We start from the raw sequence: 26,913 nt of genomic DNA on the forward strand, positions 1-26,913 counted from the left end.
GTGGTCCAATCCAGCAAAATCTTATATATTCCTAATGTCAGAAATAAACACAGAAATAGTCTCAATTTCATCACCTTCACACTCTATCAAATTCACCACAGTAAAGTGTCTAATTGTTGGCTACTTACAATCTAAACTAGCACACAGAAATACGACTACATCTTGTACATAGTATTAGTTATGGATCGGTACTGGAACAGTGGTGAGAACAAGATAATTAGCCCTAAATAAAGTCACCTTAAATCATGCTGTCTGCATGATATATAACACTGTTTGAATACACCTGATTACAGTGTAAAACAGAAGAGGCCTGAGCCACAGAGCCCCTTGTCTTTTTTTTCCATTATTTTTTTCATGACAACAAGATAGCACATACTAAGTTATCTAGAAACTGCATGCACAAAGAGTAAATGACAAGACAGTACTGACAATAGTAGTGTCCATCAGTCTGCAGGACACCATCTACATGGACATTTGTGTAAGCACTGACACTGCACCTCTGCCATTCTGTTCAAGGTCAAAGTTGATTTGCCTCACTAGACCCAGGTTAATTTCACTAGACCCAGGTTAATTTCAATAGCAAGGCAATTATCATCGCTCATAAAGTTAGCCTGTGCCCCGAAGCACATAAGCTTCTCCAGCTACAGTGGCTAATATTAAAAGGCATGATCTCTAACTACAAATGTTGTCTTTTGCATGATGTTCCAAACTAATTACTCAAACCACTGATGATGTTAATGGTGCACAGCCACACGGTTTCCGTTTTACATTTAAGGACTGTCAGCAGCTGGCACATAACACTTACCCACAATTATCAGGGACGCATTTTACAGCCATCAAGGATGGTTTGACTGCACACAGTTCCCTCAGCAGGGCTGTGTTTACCTCAGCGCCTCCTAACGGCCGCCAGGGAACGGCTGCACGAGGCTCTGCGCATGCGCAACGCCCCCCTTCCCCCCCCTCCCAATTGAAGGCTGGCGCCACAGGCGACGCCTGGCGACGTGATTGCGTCAGACGCAGTCGGGGCGGTAACGGCGCGAGTTTTCAAAATGGAGGCACAGGGGGAGGGGGGCGGCCGCCGGGCCCGCGAGCGAGCAGGCCTGGCTGCACGCGGGCGGCGGAGGGCGCCCTGATGGCGAGCCGCGCCCGAGGCCCCGAGGAGAACCCCTAGCGAGACCCGAGGAGAGCGGCCGGCGCTATGGCGACCTGCATCGGCGAGACGATAGAGGTGGGACGCGGGGGCCCGGCTCGGGCCGCCCCGCCATTTGCCGTGGGCGAGGCCGAGCGGGGCGCGACCGTCCCCTTCCCGGGCGGGAGGCGGTCGCCGGGGCCGACGCGGCGGTTAGTGCGGCGGGGGGCCGCCCTGAGGCGGGGCGCGGTCCGAGCCCGGCCCCGGGCGGCTCGAGGCGCCGTGTGTGGCGCTGCCATGGCAGCGGCGTCGCGGCGGGCTCCCCCGGGAGCGGCGGGTCGGGCGGCGGGAACGCGGCTGCTCCGCAACGCCACGGGGAGCCACGGGCGCAGTGTGAGGGGCGCAGTGTGAGGCGAGCGGCGGCGCGGGGAGGATGATGCCGGGTACGGCGCTGAGCGGCTCTGCCGCCGGCTGCTCGCGCGGCCCCGAGGGCTCCGTGCAGGTACTGAGCGCGGCGCTCCGGCGGCTGTGCGCTGCCGGCCTCTGCGGGGGCGCGCTGTCCGTCGCGCTGGGGCTGACGGCGGTTGTGTGTTCGCGTTGCAGGACTTCAAGGTGGGGAACCTCCTGGGAAAGGGCTCCTTTGCCGGGGTCTACAGAGCGGTATCCCTGAAAACCGGCCTGGAAGTGGCTATCAAAATGGTAAGGCAGCCGGCTGGAGGAATCTGCAGCTTCTCGATGTCCCCAGCAGGGACGGTTGCAGCAGGTCAGGGTGACTGTGCCCGGACCCCTTGTTTCTGGGTAACGGATGCTGAGAGCACGGTTTGGTCCAGGAAGGTGCAGCACAATCAAAAAGCCTGTATCGGTAACTAGTGAAAGCGTTAGCGTTGCTGTTAAAGTGACTTGAGCTGAGATACTCAGTCGTGGTTGTACAGTCATCTCTGTAATTGTAGTTCAGAAAATGGAACTTACACAAACATTGTTTAGACTCTGTTTAGCTGGAGAGGTCCTGAGCACAAGAGGAGCTTGCAGCCCTTTAACTTGTGATAGCCTTTAAATGTTTCCCTTGCTGTAAGGGCAGAACTCTACAAAAGGATCCCTTTTTTCAAATATGTTTTGCTAGCTTTAATTACAACTAATAATAATTGCATTTATCCACTTTTTTAATACTAGCATGTGTGCTTTGCAAACTCAGCATTGGATTTCTCTCAACATTTTGCTACTGTTTATTCACTATTTGAACAATTGTGTCTTCCTCTGTTTTGCAAAGATCTTTGCTTATGAAAAGCATCTTGTAAGCAAAGCTCAAACCTTGCTTATATGTCAGGGTTTTCAGGCAAAACATGCACTGAACAGTTCAAATTTTGAGTTCAATTAACAAAACGTATGTAATCAATGCTGCACTACTTGATAAATATTGTGATCTATTTTCAGATAGACAAAAAAGCCATGCACAAAGTGGGAATGGTACAAAGGGTTCAGAACGAGGTAAAAATACATTGTCAGCTAAAGCATCCATCTATTCTTGAGGTAAGATTAGTGTATTTTTAGCAGTATCTGCAGCATATGTGATTTTCTGTATAGTCTGCAAGTATTCTAATTTCCTTGTTTTATTTTTTTAGCTTTATAACTATTTTGAAGATAGCAACTATGTGTACTTGATACTTGAAATGTGTCACAATGGTGAAATGAGTAGATACTTAAAGAATAGAAAGAAACCCTTTTCAGAAGATGAAGGTGAGAATTTTCTTTGAAGCTTTCTTTGTATTTACATCTTGAGTTATACAGTAAGTTTCTTTCTAGTGAAAGAACATTTAAAACTGCTATCAATCTGAAACTGTATAGCTTAAAAGCTTGTGAGAAGTGCTAACCTGGAGGTAAGATATGATAAACATTTTCACTTGAATATTTATGTACATTTGTTTCTCTTTATACCCTTTGACAGTAGCTTGTGCTATTTGGGGTTTTAGAAAAGATGTCAGTGCCTACTAAAAGGTAGAGTTTACCTTTGTACATCAAATCACTGTATTAGTCTTTCAGTTTCTAGCTCATCTTATGTAGGATCATTGGAACCCTTTAGTGTGTTCCATGTGTGTGTGTAAATGAAGATAAAGCTGTTAACTCTGTGCAAGTTATGTAAGGGCAAGTAATACTGTAATAAGAGACTTTTTTGGAAGCTATCATAGAGCTGGATTAAGGGGGGTGCTGTTACGCAGACATCTGTTTAATCCTTGTCTGCTCCAACAGAAGTAGTCCATCTAATCAGAACCTTAGTTCTGAGAGCTGATAAGACTGCTGACTTATATTTAGAAGGAAAAAAAAGGCTCGTTCTTTGATAAATGATTTCTGCAAATACTTGTTCCTCTGCAGTTGTTGCCATCTGCAAAGAGAGAAAGGGATTGTAAATTGTTTGCTTTAAGAAGAATGATTCTTAAAATTGCTGTATTAGACTCATCACAATAAATGATGCCGTCTGAGCCTGGATGAGGTTTTGCTGTTCTTGATGTAAGCTACAGCTTGAATATTTCCTGAATTTCTAATGGAAGAGAATAGAAATATTATGCCAATATTACAAACATAGAAGGTTACGAGAAGCTGGAATACTTCTAGCTTTGCCAGTTTGCTGATGATAATACAAATATCCAAGTTGTCTCTTGTATTTTATAACCTGCATATAGTGAAGATGTGTGGCTGCATTTATTTGTTTCTGACGAGAGCAATTTAAAAATTCAAGTTCTCAGAAGCCTAATTTAAGGAAACTTCAGAAATGTTTTCTGTTGGCCTACGGTAATTGCATGTTCCTGTTATCATGGAAACAAATTGGACTACTGCATTACAGAATGTTATTTTATGGACTGCTGTAGAAGACAGTAATGCTGTGCTGCTTCAAGCAAAAAAGTGGAAAGTGTTGTTCCTATCTCATTAGTGTGACACTTAAATGCCCTTTTAACATCCATCGCTAGTTAAGAAAAGATAAAGGAGAGACAAGCAGCAGATTTCAAAGGGTTGTTATTTTTAGAGCTATGATTTCAGTTATTGCACTAACGCATTTGTTCTTTTGCTTTTGACAGCCCGACACTTCTTGCATCAAATTATCACGGGTATGCTGTATCTTCATTCTCATGGAATACTGCATCGGGACCTCACCCTTTCCAATCTCTTACTCACCAGTAATATGAACGTCAAGATTGCTGATTTCGGACTAGCAACTCAGTTGAAAATGCCTCATGAAAAGCATTATACCATGTGTGGAACTCCTAATTACATTTCGCCAGAGATAGCCACAAGGAGTCCACATGGACTCGAGTCTGATGTATGGTCTTTGGGCTGTATGTTTTACACTCTTCTTATTGGAAAGCCACCTTTTGACACTGACACGGTGAAGAACACACTGAATAAAGTAGTATTAGCAGATTATGAAATGCCAGCCTTTTTGTCCAGAGAGGCACAAGACCTTATACATAAATTACTTCGCAAAAATCCAGCAGATCGCTTGAGCCTTTCCTCTGTGTTGGATCATCCTTTTATGTCCAGGTGTAGCTCTGCACGGAGCAAAGATTCAGGAACTTCAGAAGATTCCATGGACAGTGGGAATGCTACCATTTCTACCACTTCTACAGGCTCTTCCAGCATCAGTACCAGTGGCTGCTTGAAGGAAAAGAAGAAGCTGTTAGTGGGACAGCCACTCCCAAATAAAATTACTTTTTTCCCTAAAAGCAAGAATCCCAGTAACGCTTCATCTGTAGATGGGAGCGGTTCTTTTCATCAGTGGGGAATTCAAGGGAAGGAAATTGGCACAGGTGGCAGGGGAAGAGTCATGCAGCTTGGTGAAGAGAGACCACATTCCCGCTACCTCCGAAGAGCCCACTCCTCAGATAGGTCTGGCGCATCCCACAGTCAGAATCAAGGAATATCTAATATCATTGAGAGGTGTCACTCCCTGGAACTGCTTTCCAAGCCTAGAGGAGGAACGAGAGAAAACACAGAATGCTTTTCACCTGCGAACAGCTATTCTGATATGGGAGAAATATTTAAGGAAAAGACTTCTGGTAGTTCTGGCTCTTTTGAAGGGCAGATGTCTCCACCTGTGAAAGATCAACCACAGTAAGAATGAGCTTTTATTACAATGAAATTTAGAGTTTTCTTATGCTAAAAGCTTTTGTTTTCTTGGAACTAGATTGCATTAAGTACCAAAAGGCTTTATGCTTGTAGCTTCAATACGGCATATAAAGGGTAATACTTCAGTGCTCTTGGTATGGAGAGGTTCACCATCTCCCTGCTCCCTGTCTTACAGTTCTTAGATGCAGTACGTATACAGACTGGATTGTAGCTTTTACTCATCCTGGTAGAGCTATACTGATTGTTTATTTCCTTGTATAGCAAGCTGAGTACTTTGTTCTCCAGTGACTGTAGTAGAGACCCTTGCTGACTTCTCTTTGTAGAAGAGACACAGATGAGGGGAGAAGTCATTCCATGTATGACTGCCAACATATGTACTTGCTGCTCTGGGGTATTTCAGTTCATCTTTAGCAATGTTATACCAAGAAAAGATTAAAAAAAAAAAATAAAAAGAAAAAACTACAAGTTAAGGACTATAAAATGAGCAGCACTTTCTGTTCTGGAAAGGAGGAAACAACTAAACATCAAGATAATGACCTGAAACTTAGTTCTGTGTTTATATTTCCTGCATGAGAATTCTGGCTTCTTTCTCTCATTTGACAGATCTCTTCAGTGCATACAAACCAGCCCAGGTGTCAAACGTGCAAGGGCTGCTAGGGTGTTTGGTGTTAGACAGAAGCCTGATCTTTGTTTTCTGTGTGCTGCTGTGCAATACGAACCTTTCTTTCTGATAAACAGTCTGTGAATTCTCGGAAGTTACCTTCCTATTGCAATATAAGATGTATTTTGTGTCGTTATTCCTCATCTGTAACATTGCAACATTTGTTCAAGTTGTTGATGAAAACTTGATTACACATGTAACTTCTATTTTGCAGCTCAAATTTTCTCTATCCAATGAAGCCCCCTCTTGGTTTGTTAGAGCAGAAGTCCCAGGCTGAAACCATGCAGCAATGGCTTGGAAGCATGCAGACAAATGGTGAGTTACTAATCCAGTTATGTATCTTTGCACTCAAGGTAGAGTTGTAACCTGTAACGATTACTGTTGTTTTTCCAAATTTTGTTTGAACTTAGGATGAAAGGTATTGGCCACATAACTGTGATGGTGGGGTGTAATACTAGCATCCTAAATATTGGTGACTGGACTTTAGAAGGTTTTTTAGATAGTACTCTTCCCAATAATGATATAATGAGTTATATGCAACTGCCTTCAGACGAGTGAAAAAACTGATATTTGTATGTTTAGCTTCCCAAAATGTAGTTCCGTTCTTTTTGTTTTTTAGCATTTCAGCAAAAACAAACAAAGGCACAAAGAAGAAAACCGTTTATTTAGAACTTACCCCAATTATTCAGCTCTTACCTGAACTTGTAAATAAAATGACAAGATTGGCAGGTGATTCTAAAGCTCTGCTAGTTTAGATGGGCCAATAAATAAGCCTTGAAAGAAAATATGAACTCAGTGAAAGAAAGGTAATGAGGCTGCAGAAGGAGGGGTGGAGGAAAGGACAAAAGGCACAGAAGGGAAGGAGGTGTTCTTGTCACGCATTATGTTGCATCATTTTCCAGTAATGAAATCTGATCATAAAACTAAATCATAAATCCATTCACACCTTTTTTTTTGGTCTGGTATTACTGGACTCCTTACCTTCCTATCTATAGGAAACTGGAATCATGTGACACATGGTCCAAATAATCCTATTTAATTTTTGGTCGCTTCTCAGCTGTTCTACAACATGGCAGGAGTGGGTTGCTTATTTGGGTGAGGCACCTTTGTTATTTGAGCCCTTAGTCACAGGCTTAAATATCAGAAGTAGAGAAGCAGGTTATAGGAAGCTTAAGTTTAAAAATATAGTCTGTTTTTTTTTTCTTTTAAACAAGTAACTGGAAGGCTTCTCACATGCACATTTAACATTTGGAATACTAAAAACCCAGTTGATGTTAAACATGATGTTTCAGATTAGCTAACAAATATGTGAATCTTATGGTTATCTGGATGGCACCTGATTAATTATCTTCCAACAGACTGATTATTGAAATCTTAGCATTTTGTTTCACAGTGCTTTTGTGAGGTGATGTGACACAGATTAAGATTGTCGTAACAGATATGTTTATGTCAGCCTTAATTTCAAATAAACTTGATTTAAAATAACCACTGAAATTCGATGAGGACCAGTATAGTTTGGACTGAGTATTAAAGAAATCACGTTGCCTGCTTAAATAAGCTGCCTAACATTTTTAAGAGTTTTTCAAAATATAGTAGCTTTTTTTTATTAATTTTTGCTTACGGAGACTTTAAATCTCCAATGTTCTTCTATGATGCTTTCAGCTCAGCTGAGACCTCCTGAAGACCTAACTAGTAATAGTAACACACATGGAGGCTTTCGGTATCATCTGGATGTGCAGCAAGATGCATCGAGAAATGGATGGAACACCTTAAAAGATATACAGAATCGTGATGCTTCCCGTGATTGCTCAAACTCTTTAAATCAGAGAAACCCAAACAAATATATTTCTGAAGTTCTCTGCCAACCTGAGAAAGTTCAGTCATCTTCGTGTGGCCTTTGGCCAGCTTCAGAACAAAACCAAGCCTGGGGCAAAGAACCACCAGCACGTCAGAAGCCTACGCTGCGGAGTATAGTATCACCTCTCAGTGCTTACAGGCTAAAACCAATCAGGCAAAAAACAAAAAATGCAGTGGTATGTATCAGTTTTTAAAACTGAAGTTGTAAATATGTGGATGTCTTTTCTGATTTCCCTGGTGATTTTTTTTTTAAACGTTTTTCCTTAAAATTTACAGGTGAAGTTAAATTATATGAATTTGTTCTACTCATAATTCAAAGCTATGGGTAAAATTCATTTTAGTTTTTCTGAATATGGAATACTGCAACCTTGTGGCCACTCCTAGCAAATACTTTTGTTGCATTGCTTCTACATACAAAGAAACTACAAGAAGACATAAGAACTACTGACCACATTTATGTTCCCTACTGTTTTAAATATCTGTACTGCTTATCTTTGCAAGTTGCATTTAAACTTTTGATGTGATTAAAACACAAACACTTTTACAGATCAGGTAAATAAGTGGATTAGGTATGAAAATAGTCTTACTCTCCAGTACTTGAACATTTTTTCCTTAAGTGCTGCTTTTTTCCTTTCTTCTAAATGAGAGAGAAAACAAATCAAGTTCCATTAATCCCTGCTGATGGTGCGAGTGTTCTGGTTGCTCTTCCTGCTGTCACTTTTCTGCCATTTGTTCTGTTTCCTACACTCTTGCTCATCTCTTCTCCCTCCTCCATTCTTTTTTATTATTTTAAGAGCATAATAGAGCTGACCTGTCTTGGTTTGCTTTGTCAGTTTGTAAGCCACATCCTCCCTGAGCATGTCTGTGCCACGAGGAAGCATTCTGTATTAACAGCACTAAGAGTAGAAGTTGATGTGAGAAGCATGTATCAGTTTGCAGTATATTCCAGAAATACTCTATTGCTTATGTTTCTAGAATAGAGCTGTGTTTATAAGATGTCTGTGGAAAAAATGGTAACTCAGCCTGCTAGAAAGTAAATTTCCTTGAGTTTTACTGCTGGTTTTGTTTCAAATTTTCTAGGTGAGCATTCTGGACACTGGGGAGGTGTGTATGGAGTTTATAAAAGAACACCATTCACAAGAATTTGTGAAAGAAGTTCTCAGAATATCTTGTGATGGAAATACGGTGAGAATTTGTAGTTTATTTAATGTTACTCCAATTGTTTACTGCATTTTTTTTTAAAATTAATTTTCATTTAGGCAGATATGTGCCTGGAAATGCTTTGTCACTGTATGTGCAGACATCTAAGTTCTCCCTTCCATGCACTGCCATAGCACAGCCATATGGATTTGGACATATGGAACAGTGAAGCATTGTTGAAAGCTGCTGCTGTTAAATAATCTCTTAGAGGAGCAGAGCAGTTAATTGCAAATTACATTAAACTGTGCCTTACTTCCATGGGAGTTGCAACTGTAAATACATTTTTTCCTTCTTTTGTAGATTGCAGTTTATCACCCGAATGAAGGAAGAGGCTTCCTTCTTGACGACAAGCCGCCCATTCCTCCTGAAGACAGCTGTATGTACAACTTTGACAACTTGCCAGGTAATGTGACATTTTTAAATGACGATGATTCACCCGATGCTTATATGAATCTGGAGATCAGCTTTTACCCTCTGCTTCTCAGATTAATCAGGAGGATGAAACTCTCTTCAGAATAAGAGTCTAAGTAGTTTCTCTGGAAACTTAAATTTGCTGAGAATGTAAACAAATGTTTTCAGTGATTTGTATGGAAATAATGAGGGACTGCTTAACCTCTTTACAATGCAGTGTACTAAGCTTGAGATTCCCATATTTTGTAGTAATCACATTGGAAACTGTTTAAATATGATTTGAAGAAATATCAAGTAAACTTTAAAAAGTATTATCTCTAATTTGCACTTCGTAATATTTACATAGTGTGGGGTGAGAAGGGGTAAAAGATTTGAAAGCATTTGGTCTGACAAACAATAAATGCTTTAAAATAGTGTTCTTCTGTTTTAGAAAAGTACTGGAAAAAGTACCAGTATGCAGCCAAGTTTGTGCAGTTAGTGAGAACAAAAACCCCCAAAGTTACGTTCTACACAAGATATGCCAAGTGCATGTTGATGGAAAATTCACCTCCTGCAGATGTTGAAGTATGTTTTTATGATGGTATGTATTCATTTTTGCAATTATGCAAAGTGATATTTAAACACCGAAATACTGTTAAACAGTGGATGCTTCTGGTTGAATAAATGGAAGAAACATGATCTGTATTGCTCCGTCTTTATTCTAGCACTCAAAGATCAGTTTATTCATTAGTTTGCTTCTGCTATCTTCTTCAGTGAGTGCATTACAAAGGTATTATTGACCTACATGTTTTCTTCTATGAGATCATCTTTGGCTCTACCTTTGGGAGTTAACCTGCTTACTAAAAGGTGTGTCCCTGCTCCTCCAAGCTTGCCTTTATTTTCCACTGTTAACTTCAGAAAGCAGATGGCCATCTCCAGCTGTACATTCGATAAACCAGACTGTGCTGACTGTTGTTTTCTTACCATGGATTTTGGTGAACTAGTTGGATTTGCCTCATACAGATAAACCTCAATGAAAGCTACCATTTAAAAATTATTTAGTAACAGTTCTGTGACTCTAAAGAGCTGCCATTTGAAAGAATGGCATCAAATACTAATAGATCATACTCAACCAATTTTTGGCAATGCTGTTAGGTACGCTCATCTTATCTCAGATGAATGATTCGAAAGGTGGTTCTTAAAACATAATAAATGCATGATTCAGGCTACTTAAGTAGTGATCTCTGAGCATAGAAGGTATTCTGCTAATGTCACAGTCCTAATTTAAGTAATGTTTGATTTGAGAGCTCATCCAGAGGTGGTTTTATTATTCAAGCAATTTCTAAGTTGATGAATTGCGTTTCAATTCACTGGCGTGTAATGGCAGGGATGTGTATTTCATAGATACTGGCATTGTGTGCAAATCACGCTAGATAATGCTTTTTACAGGAGCAAAGATACACAAGACAGCTGGTATAACTCGTGTGATTGAGAAATCAGGGAAATCCTTCACTTTGAAAGGAGAAAATGAAACAGGTTTGAAGAAGGAAATGCAAGTATATATGGATCATGCAAATGAGGTAAATGGCTCGGTGTTGCTTTTTCAAATGCGAAGCAGCCTTAAGAAATTAGATATTCTCTCAGAAATGTGCTTCTAATGTCACTTAGCATATTTTGCATTGCAGTGATGGGAGGTGGGAAAGGGCTTATGGTGGCTGTTAATTTTGTTTGTTTTGTTAAAGAGCAAATATTGATGTAGGGATAACAGTTACACTTGCTGCATGATTAAGACTTGGAGGAAATTCTTACTGGAGTGTTTCTCTGCTTATTGAAGGGGTTAAACAGAACACACAAAGCTGCTTTATATAGTTCTTTGGGAGACAACAGAACTGCTAGTGTTTAACTGGGTTGCCTGCTATCCCTTCTCATGTTTCATGTCACCCAATTAGCAGTCACAAGAGTAGCTATTATGTCTTTGAACTTGAAGTGGTAAAAATGTCAAAAAAAACTTCTAATTCAGCCCGTCTTCTGTTCTGTGACTTTCTGAATGGAATGTAAGGATCTGTTATTCCCCTCGTCCTTCTGAAAGTGGAGGAGGTGTGGATTAAGAGCATAATGCCAAATGTGCTGAAGTTACCAGGGAGTCTTGTGGTACTATAGTTGTGTGTGTTGTTTGTTTGTTTGTTTTTTAATGGCATTCATGGCTATAATCAATGCTCTATAAGAAAGCATTTCTCTACATAGGCTCACCTGCCACAGTAAACGTGTGAAACAATTAGACTGTTCTCAGTTAAACTTGAACAAGCTCTACTTCATTCCAGGGACATCGTATATGCCTTGCACTGGAATCTGCTATTTTGGAAGAAGAAAAAAGGAGCGAAAGTGTTCCGTTTTTTCCAATAATTGTTGGAAGGTAACATCTTTACCATTACACATTTATGCATTTGATTATTCCTACTAAGCAGCCTTCTGCAGCTAAAGTAAGCAGAAGCCAGGGTTGTTTCACAAAGGTTCATAGTCATTAGCAAGATAATCATTAACATTATGGCACATATAAAAATGCTGGTTTGGTCCTGCACACTTTTCTTTGATACTAGGACCAAAAAATCCTTATAAATTTAGACTTAACCAAACAGCTAGACTAACAAGTCTGTGGAATACTGGTGACATCAGGTGTAGTTTGTGGTTTATGGAATGGAAAGCTAGGTCTTCTCACTTATTTCTTTTATCCCTTTTGTAAAGGTAATTTTCCTCATTGTCTCTTTTTTTTTTTTTTTTCCAGAAAACCTGGCAATGCTGAATCTCCAAGGGCTCTACTGCCTCTAATGTTGGACAAGAACAACTGTTCAAAAGAAGTTATGGCACTGGATAGAAATACAGTTGCCAGTTCTACTCCAGTTCCAACTGCAAACTGTACTCCTGTAAGTACATGAACATACAGCGAAGACTGTTCAGTAGGAACTGAAAAACTGCCAGTCTGTTTGAAGTAATGTAATTATTATGGATGCATGCCTTTTCTAGCCATCTGTGAGCATCTTGACTAGAGACTTTTGCTTTCAATTAACTTGCTGTCTGGATTTGAAATGGACTTCTCCAATGATGTCCTCCAAAGCTTTCTCACAAGTGTTTCCTGGGAACGTAGTTTGGAAATTGCTTTCTCATGCTACACAGAGATGTTCTGAAACATTCAGAAAAGGTGCCACATTTTTAAGTGTGAGTGTAAATATTTATCTCTAACAGACTCTGTGCTGAACAATTTTCTTAAAGATGGATGGAACTTCCTAACAATCAAATGCTGGAACAATGAATTTTATGTCAGAAGTCTCCTTAGGGTGAAGTTTTTCCTCTGTGATAATGGGGAATGGGTGAAAAAACTGTTCTAATACTGAGCCTTAGTGTAGAAAAAGTCCTCTGAAATCTCATGGGCTTTTACAATGTAATGCTGTTAAATGAAGCATATAGGCTAAATCTCTCTGAACATAGGAAAAGATTAAAGAAACAAGGGTGGTAATTAGCCACTATAGTTGGTGTATAATCTGTTGGTCTTAACAGTAAGACTGCTAATGCTGTTATTTCTGGATTTTAGGTGGTGTCATATGAAAAGTCTGCATTTATGGCCAATGCTGCTGAAAGTCCGTGCTCCTCTGTTCATCAGACAGAATGCAGCCCAAATTCAGCTCAGCTTTTAAAATCAGTCTTTGTGAAAAATGTTGGTTGGGCTTCGCAGGTGAGAGATAAGAGTCTATTCTTTGTTCTTTCTTTTGAAATAATGAACTTTTCAAACATGATCTGTGAAGTGTATATATAGATAGAGTTGTGCTCTGCTACAGAGACTGGAGAATTGTGGAAAGATCCTGTCAAGTAAGCATGTTAGATAAATACTCTGCTGAACTACATAAACTGAAAAACCAAAGTAATGCCAGTTGAGTATTTCAGTTGCAGCTGTCACTGATTTCTTATGGCTACTATTGCCTATTAGAGTGCCTTCTATCATTCATATTCCCCTCTAGGTAAAAGCTGAAGTTGTTAAAATTCTGTTTGCTTATGTAGAAGTAAAGGTGTACTGACAAAGCATTTCAGCTTCATTTGACAGAGTAATTCTAAATGTGTGATCTTTGGTTTTTATCTTTCCAAATGATACTGTGCTCTTATTAGCTGACCAGTGGAGCAGTATGGGTTCAGTTTAATGATGGATCCCAACTGGTAGCCCAAGCAGGTGTTTCTTCTATCACTTACACCTCTCCAGAAGGCCAGACTACTAGGTGAGTCTCACTACTGCTTGAAATAAGTAAACTGCTACTTTTTGTTGCTGTTAAAAAAAAAAAGCTTAGAATTTAAGATAACACAAAAAAAAACAAAAACCAAAAACCAATACCTGGCAATGAAGTCTACTGCTTGGTCTCAGGAAACAGCTGCTGTTTGTGTATAGTATTAAAAAGAGGAAGGGGAAAACGATCCTTTATCCTTAATCCTTTTCACTGTTGTTTTTTTCCTCTTAAGATACTTCTAGTTTAGGGAAAATGCATTAGGGAGATAGAATATCAATGTCGATGCATAGACTAGAAGTGCTCAGATGAAGTTTTGGATAGATTTTGGATGCAGGGCACTTGTCTTACTCATACAGCTATTCAGTAATATGTTTCCTCTATGTGAAGTTGAAGATGGTAACATGTGATCAGGATATAATTGTTGCTTATCAGCATTTTTTAGATGAAATATTCTTATCTGGAAATACTTTTTCAGTTAAATACATATAGGGATTGGAGGCAAACAGGACTTAAGCCATTAAGCTCCAGTTAATTTGTTTATCTATTTACATATACGTACCTGATTTAGAGGTTTGCATTTCAAATGTGATGTTCTTATTTGCCTTTGCAGGTATGGAGAAAATGATAAGTTGCCAGAATACATCAAAGAGAAGTTGCACTGTCTGTCTTCTATTCTTGTGATGTTTACCAATCCAACTGGTCCCCACTGATAAAAGCAAAGCAGGTCTTCGGGCACAAGAGCTTAATAAACACACTCACTGACATGAAAGTGACTGATTTTACTAAGCTTATCCCGAAATTCTTCAAAATACTGGTTAAAAAAAAAATAGGAAGGGAAGGGTTGTTCTACAATTTTTTGTAAGATACTTTTCAAGCACATTTTTCCTTAAAATGATGGATAAACTTGCTCAAGCAAAACATTGAGCAATTTTGTTCTAAATGACCTCACGTTTTCTGAAGTAATCTCTTTTCTATTTTTTTTCCCCACTGCTTACTCAGTGATGATGATCAAGGAAAACATACCTGTGCTGTTGAAGTGTTTGTGTTTGTATATAACTTGTATTTTTATATCTTACAAGTAATATATGTAAATATGTACATGTTTTATACCTTTTTGTTTTTATTTTTGTAGCAGCAGCTTTTGAATTCCCTGCACAAGCATTTTATACCCCCAAAAAATAAATGCAGTGGTAAGCGTCCAGCTCTCTTTGTTTCATATTCAAGTTCAGAGACCCCTTTCCCATAAGTTGGAAAGTTCAACTGTACCAGAAGCAGATGTGTTATTTTAGAGCATCATATGTTGGCGTATGGATGGGTGAAGCTTGGGGTAAATAACTATAAAATGATTGTACAAAGCTTTGTCTCACTTGTGAACTGAACATTTGCACAATGGTTTGTATATTTACTGTTCTAGTCTTGGGCTACAGGTAACTGAAATACGTACAGATGAAATGTGATAGGAGAGCAAATTACACATGCTGCAGCTAATAGATTCAACTTGTTATATAATCATCAGTTTTTATTAACTTCAGATACTTTTACCTATCTTACATTTTATGGATCACACTATTATGAACAAGTAACAAACTGAACCAATGCTATGAGTAGCTGTTTGAAAACATTTCCTTATGTGCCAATATTCCCATTTATATTATTAACTGTGATACACTGTGAGCATTCTTTCAGCACTTTGATAAACCAAGTAGGTTGCAAGACAGGGCTTTTAAAACACTGCAATCTTTTAATTACTGTATGCCTGCATTTTATAGTACCAATTCACTCTTGATGAGGTGTGGGCCATCACTGTGTGTTTAAAAGTTTGTAATACTTTTCACACTGAAAATCTTCAGGTATAATCCACTTTGGAAGTGCCAACGTTGTACATGCACAGTTGAGGAAAGCCTAAGAAGTCAATACCAGGAAGTGAAATGGCATAAATGCTTAGGAAATGGTTCAACTAATTTATAAAGAAATGACAGGGAGGTAAGTGCACTCAAATTACAGTGTAGACCAGAAAACCTTTTAATAACAAGGTTAGTTTACAAGATGCAAAGGCTGATAACCTGTAACAATCCTGAAGCAGCTTAAACAACAGCAGAATTGGTGAAAATCCAACTCTTGTGGCCAAAAGCATTAAAAATCTTGCAATCAGCACATGGTTGAGGTCTGTGAAGTATTTGGAATATTTACTGGTTTTATCCTTATTCCTTGAAAATAATAAAAACACACATGCTGTGTCCTAACAGTCAGCACAAACTTGTACAACACAAAATCCCAATTGCTGCTAGCCTCCTTGAAAACTCTTTCTAGGCTCCAGTTTCTCACATCCAAAGGATTCTTGGTTGATGTAACTATGTTTTTCCTTTGTTTTCTCTACTAACATAGCAAAGTCATTTTTCATAATGCTTTGGAATTCTGCCCGCAAGAAAGTGTGAGGGGGGGAAAAAACCTTCTGTATTCACTTGAGTAGGTATTGAAAAAATCATGTTTTAATTCTGTAGTCATTCAGTGCTTTAACAGTCAATGAAGTAAGAATACTTTATTACGTTCAATATATTCAAATATTCAGGAAACATCAAATAGTAGGTATGTTAAACAGCAGCTACAACTTGTATTTACTGGAGTTATTTCAGCTTTTTTTCCCTCCATAGGACTGAAACATCAAATGAACACATACAGGTTAACTTAAGCCCCATTATAAAAGAAAAATATTTCACTTTTTAAAGTAAAAATAAACGATTCAAAGGTAAAACCCGTTTCTTATCAGAAAGTAAGTCTACAGATAATAGCATGTAAGGAACCATCAGCTTCTTCCTATTTAATTAGCATTAGTTAAGACTGATCACTCAAGCAACACAGTGCATTCAATCTCACTACCGACAATGGAAGTGTATGCCATTATGCTTAGTAATTCCTTCTTCCAGTAAGGTTATAAAAAGCTTTACATTGCTCTGAGCAGCTTAACCTCCTTGCTATGAAGAGGCATTCAACACAACAGTACCAAAAAAGTGCACTAATTAGTGTAGTTCAAGTAAGTCACCAAGATTGATTTTCAATGGCTCTTGATCAACTTAAGTAGCTAAATCCCACCTAAACTATTTTTGTTAAGTAAAGTAGGCACCTGCTTTCCTCTACAATTCTGTCACACTTCAAGTCTTTGCATTGCTAACGTAGAGTTCCAAGACGTTTCATATGAACCAGTGCTCAGAAGCCAGCAAACTAGCAGCCAGCAGTTCATTTCATGTAGTCATTTTTCTGTACAAAGTGCTTGCAGCTCAACTAATCTCGTAGTCAGAAGAGTCATTAATCCTGATTCATAGAATCAAGATATACTTCTTCCTGAAAGGGACACTCTTAACCTGTGACCTTAACTGTTGCACTCGATGCACACATACGTGAGCATTTCAAATGTGCCATTGTATTGATTCAACTCTCACATCCTTCCTCTGCTGCTAGAAAAGTGGAATACAAAAGCTCTATTGCAGCAGGTGTAACCATATATTAGGATATGATCAATTTATGTGTTCTGTCAATGCATAAATCACATCTACAATTCCTGTCACATCCAACAAGGTCAGTGGTCAGGCACTCCGCATTTAAAAAGTAGCAATGAACTGTTATTTTTGAATTATTTTGATCTTCTCATTGCTTATGTATTTAACAACTTTCTTCTTGCATCCTTCCATATCTGACAGAAAATGCAATAAGTCTCTTGTATACTATCTCCAACACTAACAGGGACACTACAACCACTCCACATATTAAGCTAAATGCCCAGCGTGGTCCCAAGTGAGTGTATATTTGGCTCACAAATACCGGTCCAAGTATGCGTGCTCCGCTTCCAGAAGCAGTTAACCATCCCATGTAGACACCCTAAAACAGAGTTACACAGGATTGAGCAAGCCAGGAATTGCCACCAATTGTCTGAATTAAAAAATACGGAAGTATTTAAGCACTTATTTTTCTGAAATTTTATTACGGCACTGAGTAGTTTGTTTTCAAGAGTAATGCTGAGCTTCTCTAATCATTAATTTGAAGGCTCCACCATGCTGTATCTACTGGCCTTCTGAAAAAGTGTTCTGACTCTTAAATGCTTAGTCCCTTACAACAAAGTGTAATATGGTAAACAGTAAGCCACAAGCCTTAGGCTTAGTTGTCCTGCAGTTTTCCTGCTGTAGGATATGCCACACACTGCAGAATGATCCTTGTTTTCTGCTTCCTCTCTGGGCTTGGCCTGGACTTTAAAAGAAGGTTAGAATTCCTGGAAACTTCTGCCCTGGTTGACATGTGCTAATATTTTGCTAAAGACACGAGGGAGGAATATTAGTTAAATCATAGAATGGCCTGCGTTGAAAAAGACCGCAATGATCATCTGTTTTCAACCCCCCTGCTGTGTGCAGGGTCACCAACCACCAGACCAGGCTGCCCAGAGCCACATCCAGCCTGGCCTTGAATGTCTCCAGGGATGGGGCATCCACAGCCTCCTTGGGCAACCTGTTCCAGTGCATCACCACCCTCTGGGTGAAAAACTTCCTCCTAATCTCTAACCTAAACCTCCCCGGTCTCCGTTTAAAACCATTCCCCCTTGTCCTATCACTATCCACCCTCAGAAACAGTCACTCCCTCCCCTGTTTATACACTCCTTTCATGTACTGGAAGGCCACAATGAGGTCTCCCTGTAGTCTTCTCCAAGCTAAATAAGCCCAGTTCCCTCAACCTTTCATTGTAAGAGAGGTGCTCCAGCCCTCTGATCATCTTAGTGGCCCTCCTCTGGACCTGCTCCAAGAGCTCCATGTCCTTCCTGTATTGGGGGCCCCAGGCCTGGACACAGTACTCCATATGGGGCCTCACAAGAGCTGAGTAGAGGGGGACAATCACCTCCCTCTCCCTGCTGGCCACTCCTCTTGTAATTCAGCCCAGAACACAGCTGGCCTTTTGGGCTGCAAGTGCCTTCATCTTAGTGAAGAGAGTGGAAAACAAGTGAAATAAACTGATTAAGCTTACCTGAGGTTTTGGGCCTAGAATTTTTGAGTATAAAGTGTAGGACATAACATTACAAACTGGATAGCCCAGTCCTATTAGTATGTCAGAACTGATATACTGAGCCAGATAGATCATGGGTGTATTCAGGCACCAGGACTGTGTTATGGGGCAGCCTGCAGGTTCTGAGTGATTGGATGGAAGCTGCATTGCTTGCCAACTCCAGAAAGGCATCACCATTTCACTGGGAGTTGTTTGGGGAATAGAATTATTCTTTATCTCTGTAGAAACAAGTAGAACATACCATTAAGAAGAGATACAATAAAGAAGTTTCAATTAAACATTGCGACTATAGTTTAGCATAACTTGGAATTATACCTTGCCACTGGATATTTGGTAGTTTTTTCCCCCAAGGCAGTAAGATAAAGAATCCAATTAAGACGATCAGTAAGCCTCCATGGAGTATGGCACGTTCACCTGTCCTATCAAACAATGACATTAGAATTAAACATATGATTTAAAGTACTACTTGGGAAGGTGTTCATGACACAGCCCACTCACTAACTTGTGGAAAAGATGCCCACCAAAACATCTGCAACAAGAACAGCAAAATCACCGTAACTTAAAACTTGTTTTTTCTTGTTATTCTAGGGTAAGAGAGAGACAAGGAAGGGGGTTGTGTTACCAGAACAAAAAATAGCTACAGCATCGTGGTTCTGTCCAAATCAGAAGTATGCTGTCATAGCATGCCCAAATGCACTGACAAGGAGGAGACTTCCAGAATACAGACTGGGATGCAGTATAAAACTTTTCAGGCTTCACTAACGTAAGTAATAACATTCCAAGAAAGACCAAGAACTTACTTTTTAGACAGCGTTTTCACCACCAGGAAAACAATAACTGATTCAACGCCAATCGCACTAAGGATTACTCCATTATAAAAAACAGCTTTCTCCCTGGTCCAGGAATACATGTCCATTGTCAGCGGAGTAGCTATGCTAAATTGACAATGCAAAATGCCATTATTATTATCATTTATTAAGCAACAAATGAACAAAAATCCAACTATCTTCTCCACAGGTGTTTCTGTATGTATAGGTAAATTGTCCTTAACATCAAACAGCGCTGTGGAAGCAGTTTCTCCCAACAGGCACATCTGTGAACACGGACTGATTATAAACTAAGTCTGCCATTTATAAAATAATAAATCCACTAGACCAAATTCAATACTGCAGTGCAATAGCCAGCTCTTGAGGCATAAACAATATATTTCAGGTAGCTAATAAAAAAATGATAGAGTTATTTTCTCTCACACAGAAAATACGAGAGAATAGATTACCTCTTTAAATGTATTTAAAAACAGGTAGTATATTTAAAAATATAATTGCACAAACAATATAACAACACTGCAAATATAACTGCACTACCAATTGTTTCAGTCATTACTGACATAAGCTTCTCTGGAGCTTTTAGAGTTAAGAAGTTCAAGAGTTGTCCAAACCTTTGATACAAATGTTCTATGTACCACACTGTGCTACACATTCTCACTTATTAATGCATTTGAATTCGTTACCATCTGTCAGCACACAGCAATTTAATTGCACATAGTTTGGAACTAGAAACATTTCTATTTACAAAGAGTGAGATTAAGAAAATGAGTACAAGAGGAAAACTCTGACAATACTGTACTAGTCTACGTCACATGTCACAGTATTTTGAGAGAACATAGACAAACTTACGTTTCAAAGACTGCAAACACAAACAAGATGACAAAGAAGAGAAAATTGACTGCTACAACAGCAATGTGGTCAATGTTTCCTTCTGCGTCCTCATGCAGAACACCATGTTCTGAAACAAAAGAATAATCAAACCTGCAAACTAAGCTGTTTTACATGATGATTACAGACAGCATTAGGTTTTTTTTTACTTTGCTAAGTATTTAAGATGAGGTTTGGTGAGCAGGTAGACAATTGCTTTAAATTGCTTTGACAGTTTATGTAAAACCTTTTTCAGATCCAAATGGAATCACTAAAACTCCAGTTTCTCTGAGAGAAAATGATTTCAAACAGTTTATGCCATCTGCTGTCCCACTGTAATGCTGAGACTGACGAGTCCTGAGCAGCAGCAAAATAAGCAAACTGCTCTACGCATCTTTACAGCGGAAAGCAGAACACCCGTAGTTCCTCTGACAAGGCCAGAAGAACACAACGGGGTAATTCCCTGCACAGCAGTGGAAACTTTGTTTCTCTGACCCCTACAAAGCATTTTCCTAAGCAAAGGAATTCTTCCAGATTACCATCGTAGAGTAAGCTTCAAAGAAAACACAGATACCTTCTCCTTCAAAATTGATACTGTTGCATTGCCGGCCCATGTCGTCCACTCGATGCTCTCTGGAAACGTAGAACTGTTTTCAATAATATATATATTCACTTGATCTATTACTAAGCATATTTCTAAATAGCATCATCTCTTATTCTAGTTACTCCCAACTCCTTTTATTTAATACCACCTGTGCAGCCTACATTTAACTACAGTGAACAGCACTGCATTTAATAACCAAAATACTCTGGTGGGAGAATATGAAATATCTGTGTACTGCCATTGCCACCAATGGGATAACTGCATAAAAATCCTCCCAACATGCTTAAAAGAAAGCCATAGAACCCTGAAAGCAAGCTACCTTTATTTCTCTTTAAAGAAAAAAATATGCAGAAACCAATGTAATGTAAAAGATCTGTAGTACAGAAAGTAGAAAGTCTGAAGTAATAAGAAACAAAGATTTATACTTTTAGCACTCCAGATTTCAGGCTCACTATTCCTTCTAAGCAATGCAAGGTTCATTATGATCCACCCACTAATGAAGAATATTCTGTTATTTTTTAATTTGATTACCTGAATATAGCAAAGATGAGAATAATATTAATAATTCCTAAAAGAGCCCCAAATAAAACGGGTGCTGTGTACATGTTCAGCTGAAGATGAATTGATTTCCATGTTATTCCTTCTTCTCCAATAAGCGTAAAACAAGTCTGAATAACTAAAAACAATCATATTGAGAAAATCTTGAGAATCACGAAGAACATATTACAATGCATAGAATAAACATACAGCAACTTTGCTTACCTAGTTTCACAACTGCCAAATAGAACATTTCACCTGTCAGTCTTCTGACATTTTGAGAATCCTGTTCTAAAAAAACTCACGGATACCAGGGGAACCTCAACTAGCCAGAGAAGTTCTTTGTAACATTTAACCAATGTGTATATAGAATATATATTGTACACGTAATTCAATTACATTTAAATAACTCAGTTTTCAACTCTGAAAGTATCAATGGTTAATCTTCTTTGCCACGTGCAGATGGCAGATTTACTCTTTTTACTATTCCTTCTATATGGAAACCCTCGGCCCTGGGAATGGAGTCTCCTTTAGGAATCTAAAGGAGAGCTGGAGACAATATTATTTTATTTTCAATGAAGTTTAGATCACTGCAGAGCAAAAGAGTGTAAGATTGTGTCATTTACCAAGAAGAAAACAGACAAACAGTCCCTATCAAATTAGGAAAAGGAATTAGCTGAATTTATGCCCTGTGCTAATTGCAGGAAGAATGCAGATTGCTGCTTGTAGGCCCTTTAATACTGTATCAACAGCACTTCATAGCAACTAGACAGCAGTTGTAACAGCAGTTATAACTAACTCAAGAAAACAGTCTGCCCTAAACTTTTCATTGTATCACCGTACACAGAGAACTTCAGGCCTAATGACTGATAATCTTCATCTCCAACTGTAAGAGACAACTAAAGAGTAGAAGCTGCTTCAGATAACGTTGCTGGTCACTCTTCACAACACAAGCCAAGTCTAACCCATTTCTCCCACTAAACTGATGAAGGTATCTTAGGAGTTACATAACACCTGACCCCACAAACATCATTTGAGCTCTTAATTCCCTGAGCTCTCTGTAATATTTGTTACTTCTTTTTATTTTTTGTCAATATGAAGAATTCCTGACTCTCACTACAAGATCAGAAAGATCTCTTGGGTGTAATATGGGTGAAGCAAAGTAGATTTTCAGTCATTTCTGAAAGGTGGTAGTGTAACCTTAAACTCCCTTCTCCACAAATAAGCTGCCAGTATAACAGCATCTTGGAAATTGTTCTTCCTGCAGTCAGTAGCACAGAAGTACTAGTTTTTGAACTACAAACAATTAGGATTTAGTTGGAACAGAATATTTTGTTTATATTGACAAATACAAGCACATATGAGTGAATCCCGTGTATTCATGACTTTACTTTGATACCACTGGCAAACTGTGCTTTGAAATCATCCCACATACAGCTGCTAAAAATTGCTGCTTCAAGTGCCCAACTTCATCCTACAGAATATCAGGGAAAAGCCGGCTCCAGAGACATGAGGAAGTAAGAAATGCTCTACCTGGTCCTAATATGAAGCCCGCTGCTTGGCAGGCACTGGTATTGGCCATGGCACTTGTTCTTTCTGTAAGAGAAGTGGCACCTGCAATATACGACCGAACTACAGCCACGTTTCCTTTAAAAAAAAAGAAAGAAGAAAATAACAAGGAAGTGTTCAGGTAAATTTTAAGTTGTATTCTTAAATAATCCACCTGTATTTTCTTACTTGGCAATGAAATAATACCCGTGTGAATACGTCTATTCATTTACAACTGCGCAATTACATAACTTTATGATAAACTAGTTGTGTTGACAAACTCATTACCTTGCTTATTTATAAATTATCATTCACATAGTGATAAATCAGGTACTAAAATACCATGTTAACAATCTTACACTAGACACAACATCTATTAACTTTCAGACATATAAGCTCAGCTGTAATTACCTGCTCCAAATCCCACAAGAGCACGTGCAGTAAGCATGTAGTATTTGTTGTGTGAAGGAGGTGCGTGAACATAGGCATAAAGACAATTAGCAGCTACTGAAATTGCAGTTGAAACGACAAGGGGTTCTCTCCTTGGTCTGTAATTGGACCATAAACCAAACAGGGGAGAGGCAACCATTTGGCCAATGCTGTACGAAGCTATAATCCAGCCCAAGAAACTCGCATCTGCTGTCGGATCAATCTGCAAAAACAAATGAAGCAGCTGCATAGGTAAAGTATTAAAGATTTTTATAACATCAGCAAAGCCATTTTAGATTTAGCACTTGAAATACCTGACTCTGCACTGTAATTCTGAGTGTATATGCAGTATTACTGTGCAGTAACATGGTGTCCAACATGAGCTACCACTGAACACGTTAGTACGTTGGCATGGCACTGTGCAGCACTACATAAATACACTACGCTGGGCCTCAGAAGCAGTTACTTTTGCATCGTACTTTGTATGGGTAATAAACCTTTGCTAATTGCCTCAGTACACCAAACCGACAGCAAGTACTCTCCTTCTGAGACTGGAAAAGGCTCATCTGCAGCAAATCCAACTATTTCTCATACAGCACCACTAACGTTGCAGGCTACAGACCTAATTAAGCAATAAGGTAAAGTTTACAGGCTAGGAGCAATGAACCACTTAAGTCACCTCTGCACATGCCTGAATCTGTCCTGATTTACAAGGCTGATGATGCATTTTCTTTTCTTCTCCAACACAGCACCAGCCTCAATTTTAACAGTATCTCTAACACTCTGCCCAGGATATGCTCTTCCAAATTTCCATCTGGAACAGTCTTCTACGATTGCATGAGATGTGCAATCCTAGCATAAATTAAAATAAACTTTTAGACACCTTTTACATTGCTTTTGACAAGAATGCAACAACGAAATAAATTAAAGCACTCTCTAGGAACACAAGCAACTCCCCATTACTGATATGAAGGTCTACATGTAACAGTCCAAAACAGAAGAGTCTCTAGACTCAGTTTCCTTTTGTTCAAAATGCAAACAAACATTACGTATTACGCTTTAACAAATACAAATGTATTCAGATAAAGAGATTTCAATTGACTCATTGTTCAACAGTGAGATAATTTTGGAAAACCAAACATTTTGGGATCACGATGTACCTTCCTCAATTCAGTCAACTGACAGGTTTTATGGAACAATATAAGCAATCTGTAGATGGCAAAACAAAAGTCTCCATATAACCACACATTTCCCTCGCTGCGCCTCTGCATAACACTGCATAACTTCTGAGCAGAAGTTCTGTCCTCTTATTAATTCAAAAACATTAATATTTACAAACCTTTTGGAGATATGGCCATACAGACATAATTACAATTGAGAAACCTGCAATGCAGTAAAAACACAACTGAGGTTACTTTGTTTGCCACGCCTATTAGTCATTCACTTTACTGAAACAACTACGGTGGGTTCATCCTTCTGTTCCTATGTCCGCTATGGGTTAAAACCCAGTCTGCCACCTCAAAATACTACGTTATGTGTAATTCTTCTTGAAAAGAAGACCTGTTTTTAAACAGGACATAATACAGTTGCATACATACTAAGGAAAACACTCCTATGAAAAGAATACTGAATGGAATTTTTCATCTCAATGGAAAGACAACGAGGTCTCTGAGTAAAAAGAACGTATTGATACACAGACATATTCATATTAAATAATTTTTAATACATCTAGGCCCACAGAAAGTCGCTGGAAGGCAAAAATCAACAGAACTCTCCCTTGAAGGGGCAGCTGTTTAGGACTGAAACAGGAACTTTTTCTGCAGCAGAGACGCTTAAGGGAAAACAAGCTCTGATGTGTGCTTTGAAACAGATAACACACATTCTCACAAAGATAGTATCTCTAAAGAGCTAAGCTGCTACTTTCATTTCCTAAAAGTTTTTCTTTGGATTATAAAGTGTGACCTCTCTTTGGGTCGTTTCCATGTCACAACCACTACCTTCTACCATTACCCCAGACTACCACAAAACCCAATGAAACAAAGACTTGGATAAAACATCATTTATTCTCAAAACACAGCCTTATTTATTTTATTAAAAGCAAACTTCTGTTTGATTTGCAAGCCCTATCTTCTTCTTTGAAGAAAAAAAACAAATGAACCTTTTTATGGGCATAAAAGAGAAGTAGCACTAAAGGAGTTAAGTTAAAAATCTGGAAAACCCTGTAATTTTCACATCTAAATGTACCCACTAAGCAAAGAACAAAATCATCCGTGTTTACTCACCTACGCTACTGAGAAACATAGTCAGATACATGATCCAGATAGACCTCCACCTGCTCTTGTAATGCTCCTGCGTTTCCACCACATCTCTGGTTTTTGAGGGCAAAAGAGAAAGAAATGACAATCACGTTCTCTCAGGACACTGTGAACACTTTCCATGGACACGGCACAGTACAACTGCATAAACTGCTTTAACTCCCATGCAATGGACTTCTACACGGGAGAGAACACTGTGCAGGCTCAAAAATACTACACTGAAAGATGTAAACATTAATAGATATAGGATAACAATGTATTATAACACATGTGATTGTAGTGTATTGTAGTTGAAGGAAGAAGAAGAAGGAAAAAAAAGGAAGTAGGTGCCAGCAGGTGCATTCACAAGTGTTGTATGAGAAGAATCCCATCGAGAGACACTTCGATGCAATCTCTGCCTCCGGAGCATCACAGATTTCACATAAACGCTTCAACAGCCACGAATGAAGCCACAAAACCCCAGGCACCTCCCAGAGCTGTGACTAAAGCAAACAAACCAAAACCTCTGACCAACCGCTGCCTACGCTCGGCGTTGCAGCAGCAAGTCTAGTTTTACTACCACCTAAAGAAAAGCACGACAGCCGCTGCCCACACAGCAAGGCGCCGTGAAGCCAACGGCACCGTGCCGGACAGCCGGGACAAACCTCACGGCCGTTCGGTCGCTCGAGGCCCGACCGTGACCGGGCGGCGGCGCCTCGGCGCATCGCCTCTATCCCGCCACACGGAGGGCCGCGCCGCCGAGGACAGCCGCCGGCTCCGGGAGCGATGCCGGCCGCCTGTTGCCGCAGCCCCTTCCGTCCGGCCCGAGGAGCCCGTACCTGCCCTGCTGCTGCTGCTGCTGCTGCTGCCGCTCTTCCTCTCCGGCCCGCAGCAAAGGCTCCCGCCCCTCAGCGGCCGCCATACCGAGCTCCGGCCGCTTCCGAGCCCCGCGCCGCCGGGATCCGTCAGGATCCGCCAGGATCCGCCAGGATCCGCCTCCCGCCCCGCCCTGCCCGCCGCCAGAGGGCGCGCGCCGCCCCCGCTCCCCACGGCCCCAACGGCCCCAACGGCCCCAACGTTGTCAGAGCGGAGCCGCCTCACTGGGTGCCCGCCTGGCGCCTGCGCGCTCCGCCGGCCCCGCCT

The 26,913-nt window shown here is 39.9% G+C and overlaps 2 protein-coding genes across 7 annotated transcripts; one reads left to right on the forward strand and one right to left on the reverse strand.

Moving 5' to 3' along the window:
• The first annotated feature begins 1,030 nt into the window (after positions 1–1,030).
• Positions 1,031–14,822, forward strand: PLK4 (polo like kinase 4). 3 transcript variants are annotated; one of them, XM_015861250.3, is made up of 16 exons: positions 1,031–1,228; positions 1,733–1,828; positions 2,561–2,656; positions 2,749–2,863; positions 4,198–5,230; positions 6,121–6,221; positions 7,569–7,939; positions 8,844–8,948; positions 9,264–9,366; positions 9,805–9,954; positions 10,803–10,933; positions 11,675–11,766; positions 12,136–12,274; positions 12,940–13,080; positions 13,509–13,615; positions 14,232–14,822. In XM_015861250.3, exons 1-16 carry the CDS (start codon positions 1,199–1,201, stop codon positions 14,329–14,331), a joined length of 2,910 nt encoding a protein of 969 aa, XP_015716736.2. In that variant the 5' UTR covers positions 1,031–1,198; the 3' UTR covers positions 14,332–14,822. The 3 variants fall into 3 exon arrangements, with proteins under 3 accessions (XP_015716736.2, XP_085402667.1, XP_032300471.2); XM_085546541.1 differs by having other exon boundaries at positions 1,040–1,228; positions 2,565–2,656; XM_032444580.2 differs by lacking the exon at positions 1,031–1,228 and adding an exon at positions 1,492–1,631.
• Positions 14,823–15,619: 797 nt separating this feature from the next.
• Positions 15,620–26,902, reverse strand: MFSD8 (major facilitator superfamily domain containing 8). 4 transcript variants are annotated; one of them, XR_014945778.1, is made up of 12 exons: positions 26,610–26,902; positions 25,759–25,844; positions 24,816–24,859; positions 23,459–23,699; positions 23,033–23,146; positions 21,494–21,638; positions 20,933–21,005; positions 20,341–20,449; positions 19,465–19,599; positions 18,980–19,083; positions 18,626–18,882; positions 15,620–17,494 (listed from the first exon to the last, which is right to left on the reverse strand). XR_014945778.1 is itself a non-coding variant. In XM_015861278.3 (12 exons), exons 1-12 carry the CDS (start codon positions 26,690–26,692, stop codon positions 17,279–17,281), a joined length of 1,593 nt encoding a protein of 530 aa, XP_015716764.2. In that variant the 5' UTR covers positions 26,693–26,902; the 3' UTR covers positions 15,620–17,278. The 4 variants fall into 4 exon arrangements, 3 of the variants coding, with proteins under 3 accessions (XP_015716764.2, XP_085402708.1, XP_085402709.1); XM_015861278.3 differs by having other exon boundaries at positions 20,933–20,991; XM_085546582.1 differs by lacking the exon at positions 24,816–24,859 and having other exon boundaries at positions 20,933–20,991; positions 26,610–26,781.
• Between the last annotated feature and the right edge of the window lie 11 nt (positions 26,903–26,913).

The sequence above is a fragment of the Coturnix japonica genome, chromosome 4 (genome assembly GCF_054131305.1).
Source record: "Coturnix japonica strain WE chromosome 4, WE-NBRP24, whole genome shotgun sequence".
NCBI lineage: Eukaryota > Metazoa > Chordata > Aves > Galliformes > Phasianidae > Coturnix > Coturnix japonica.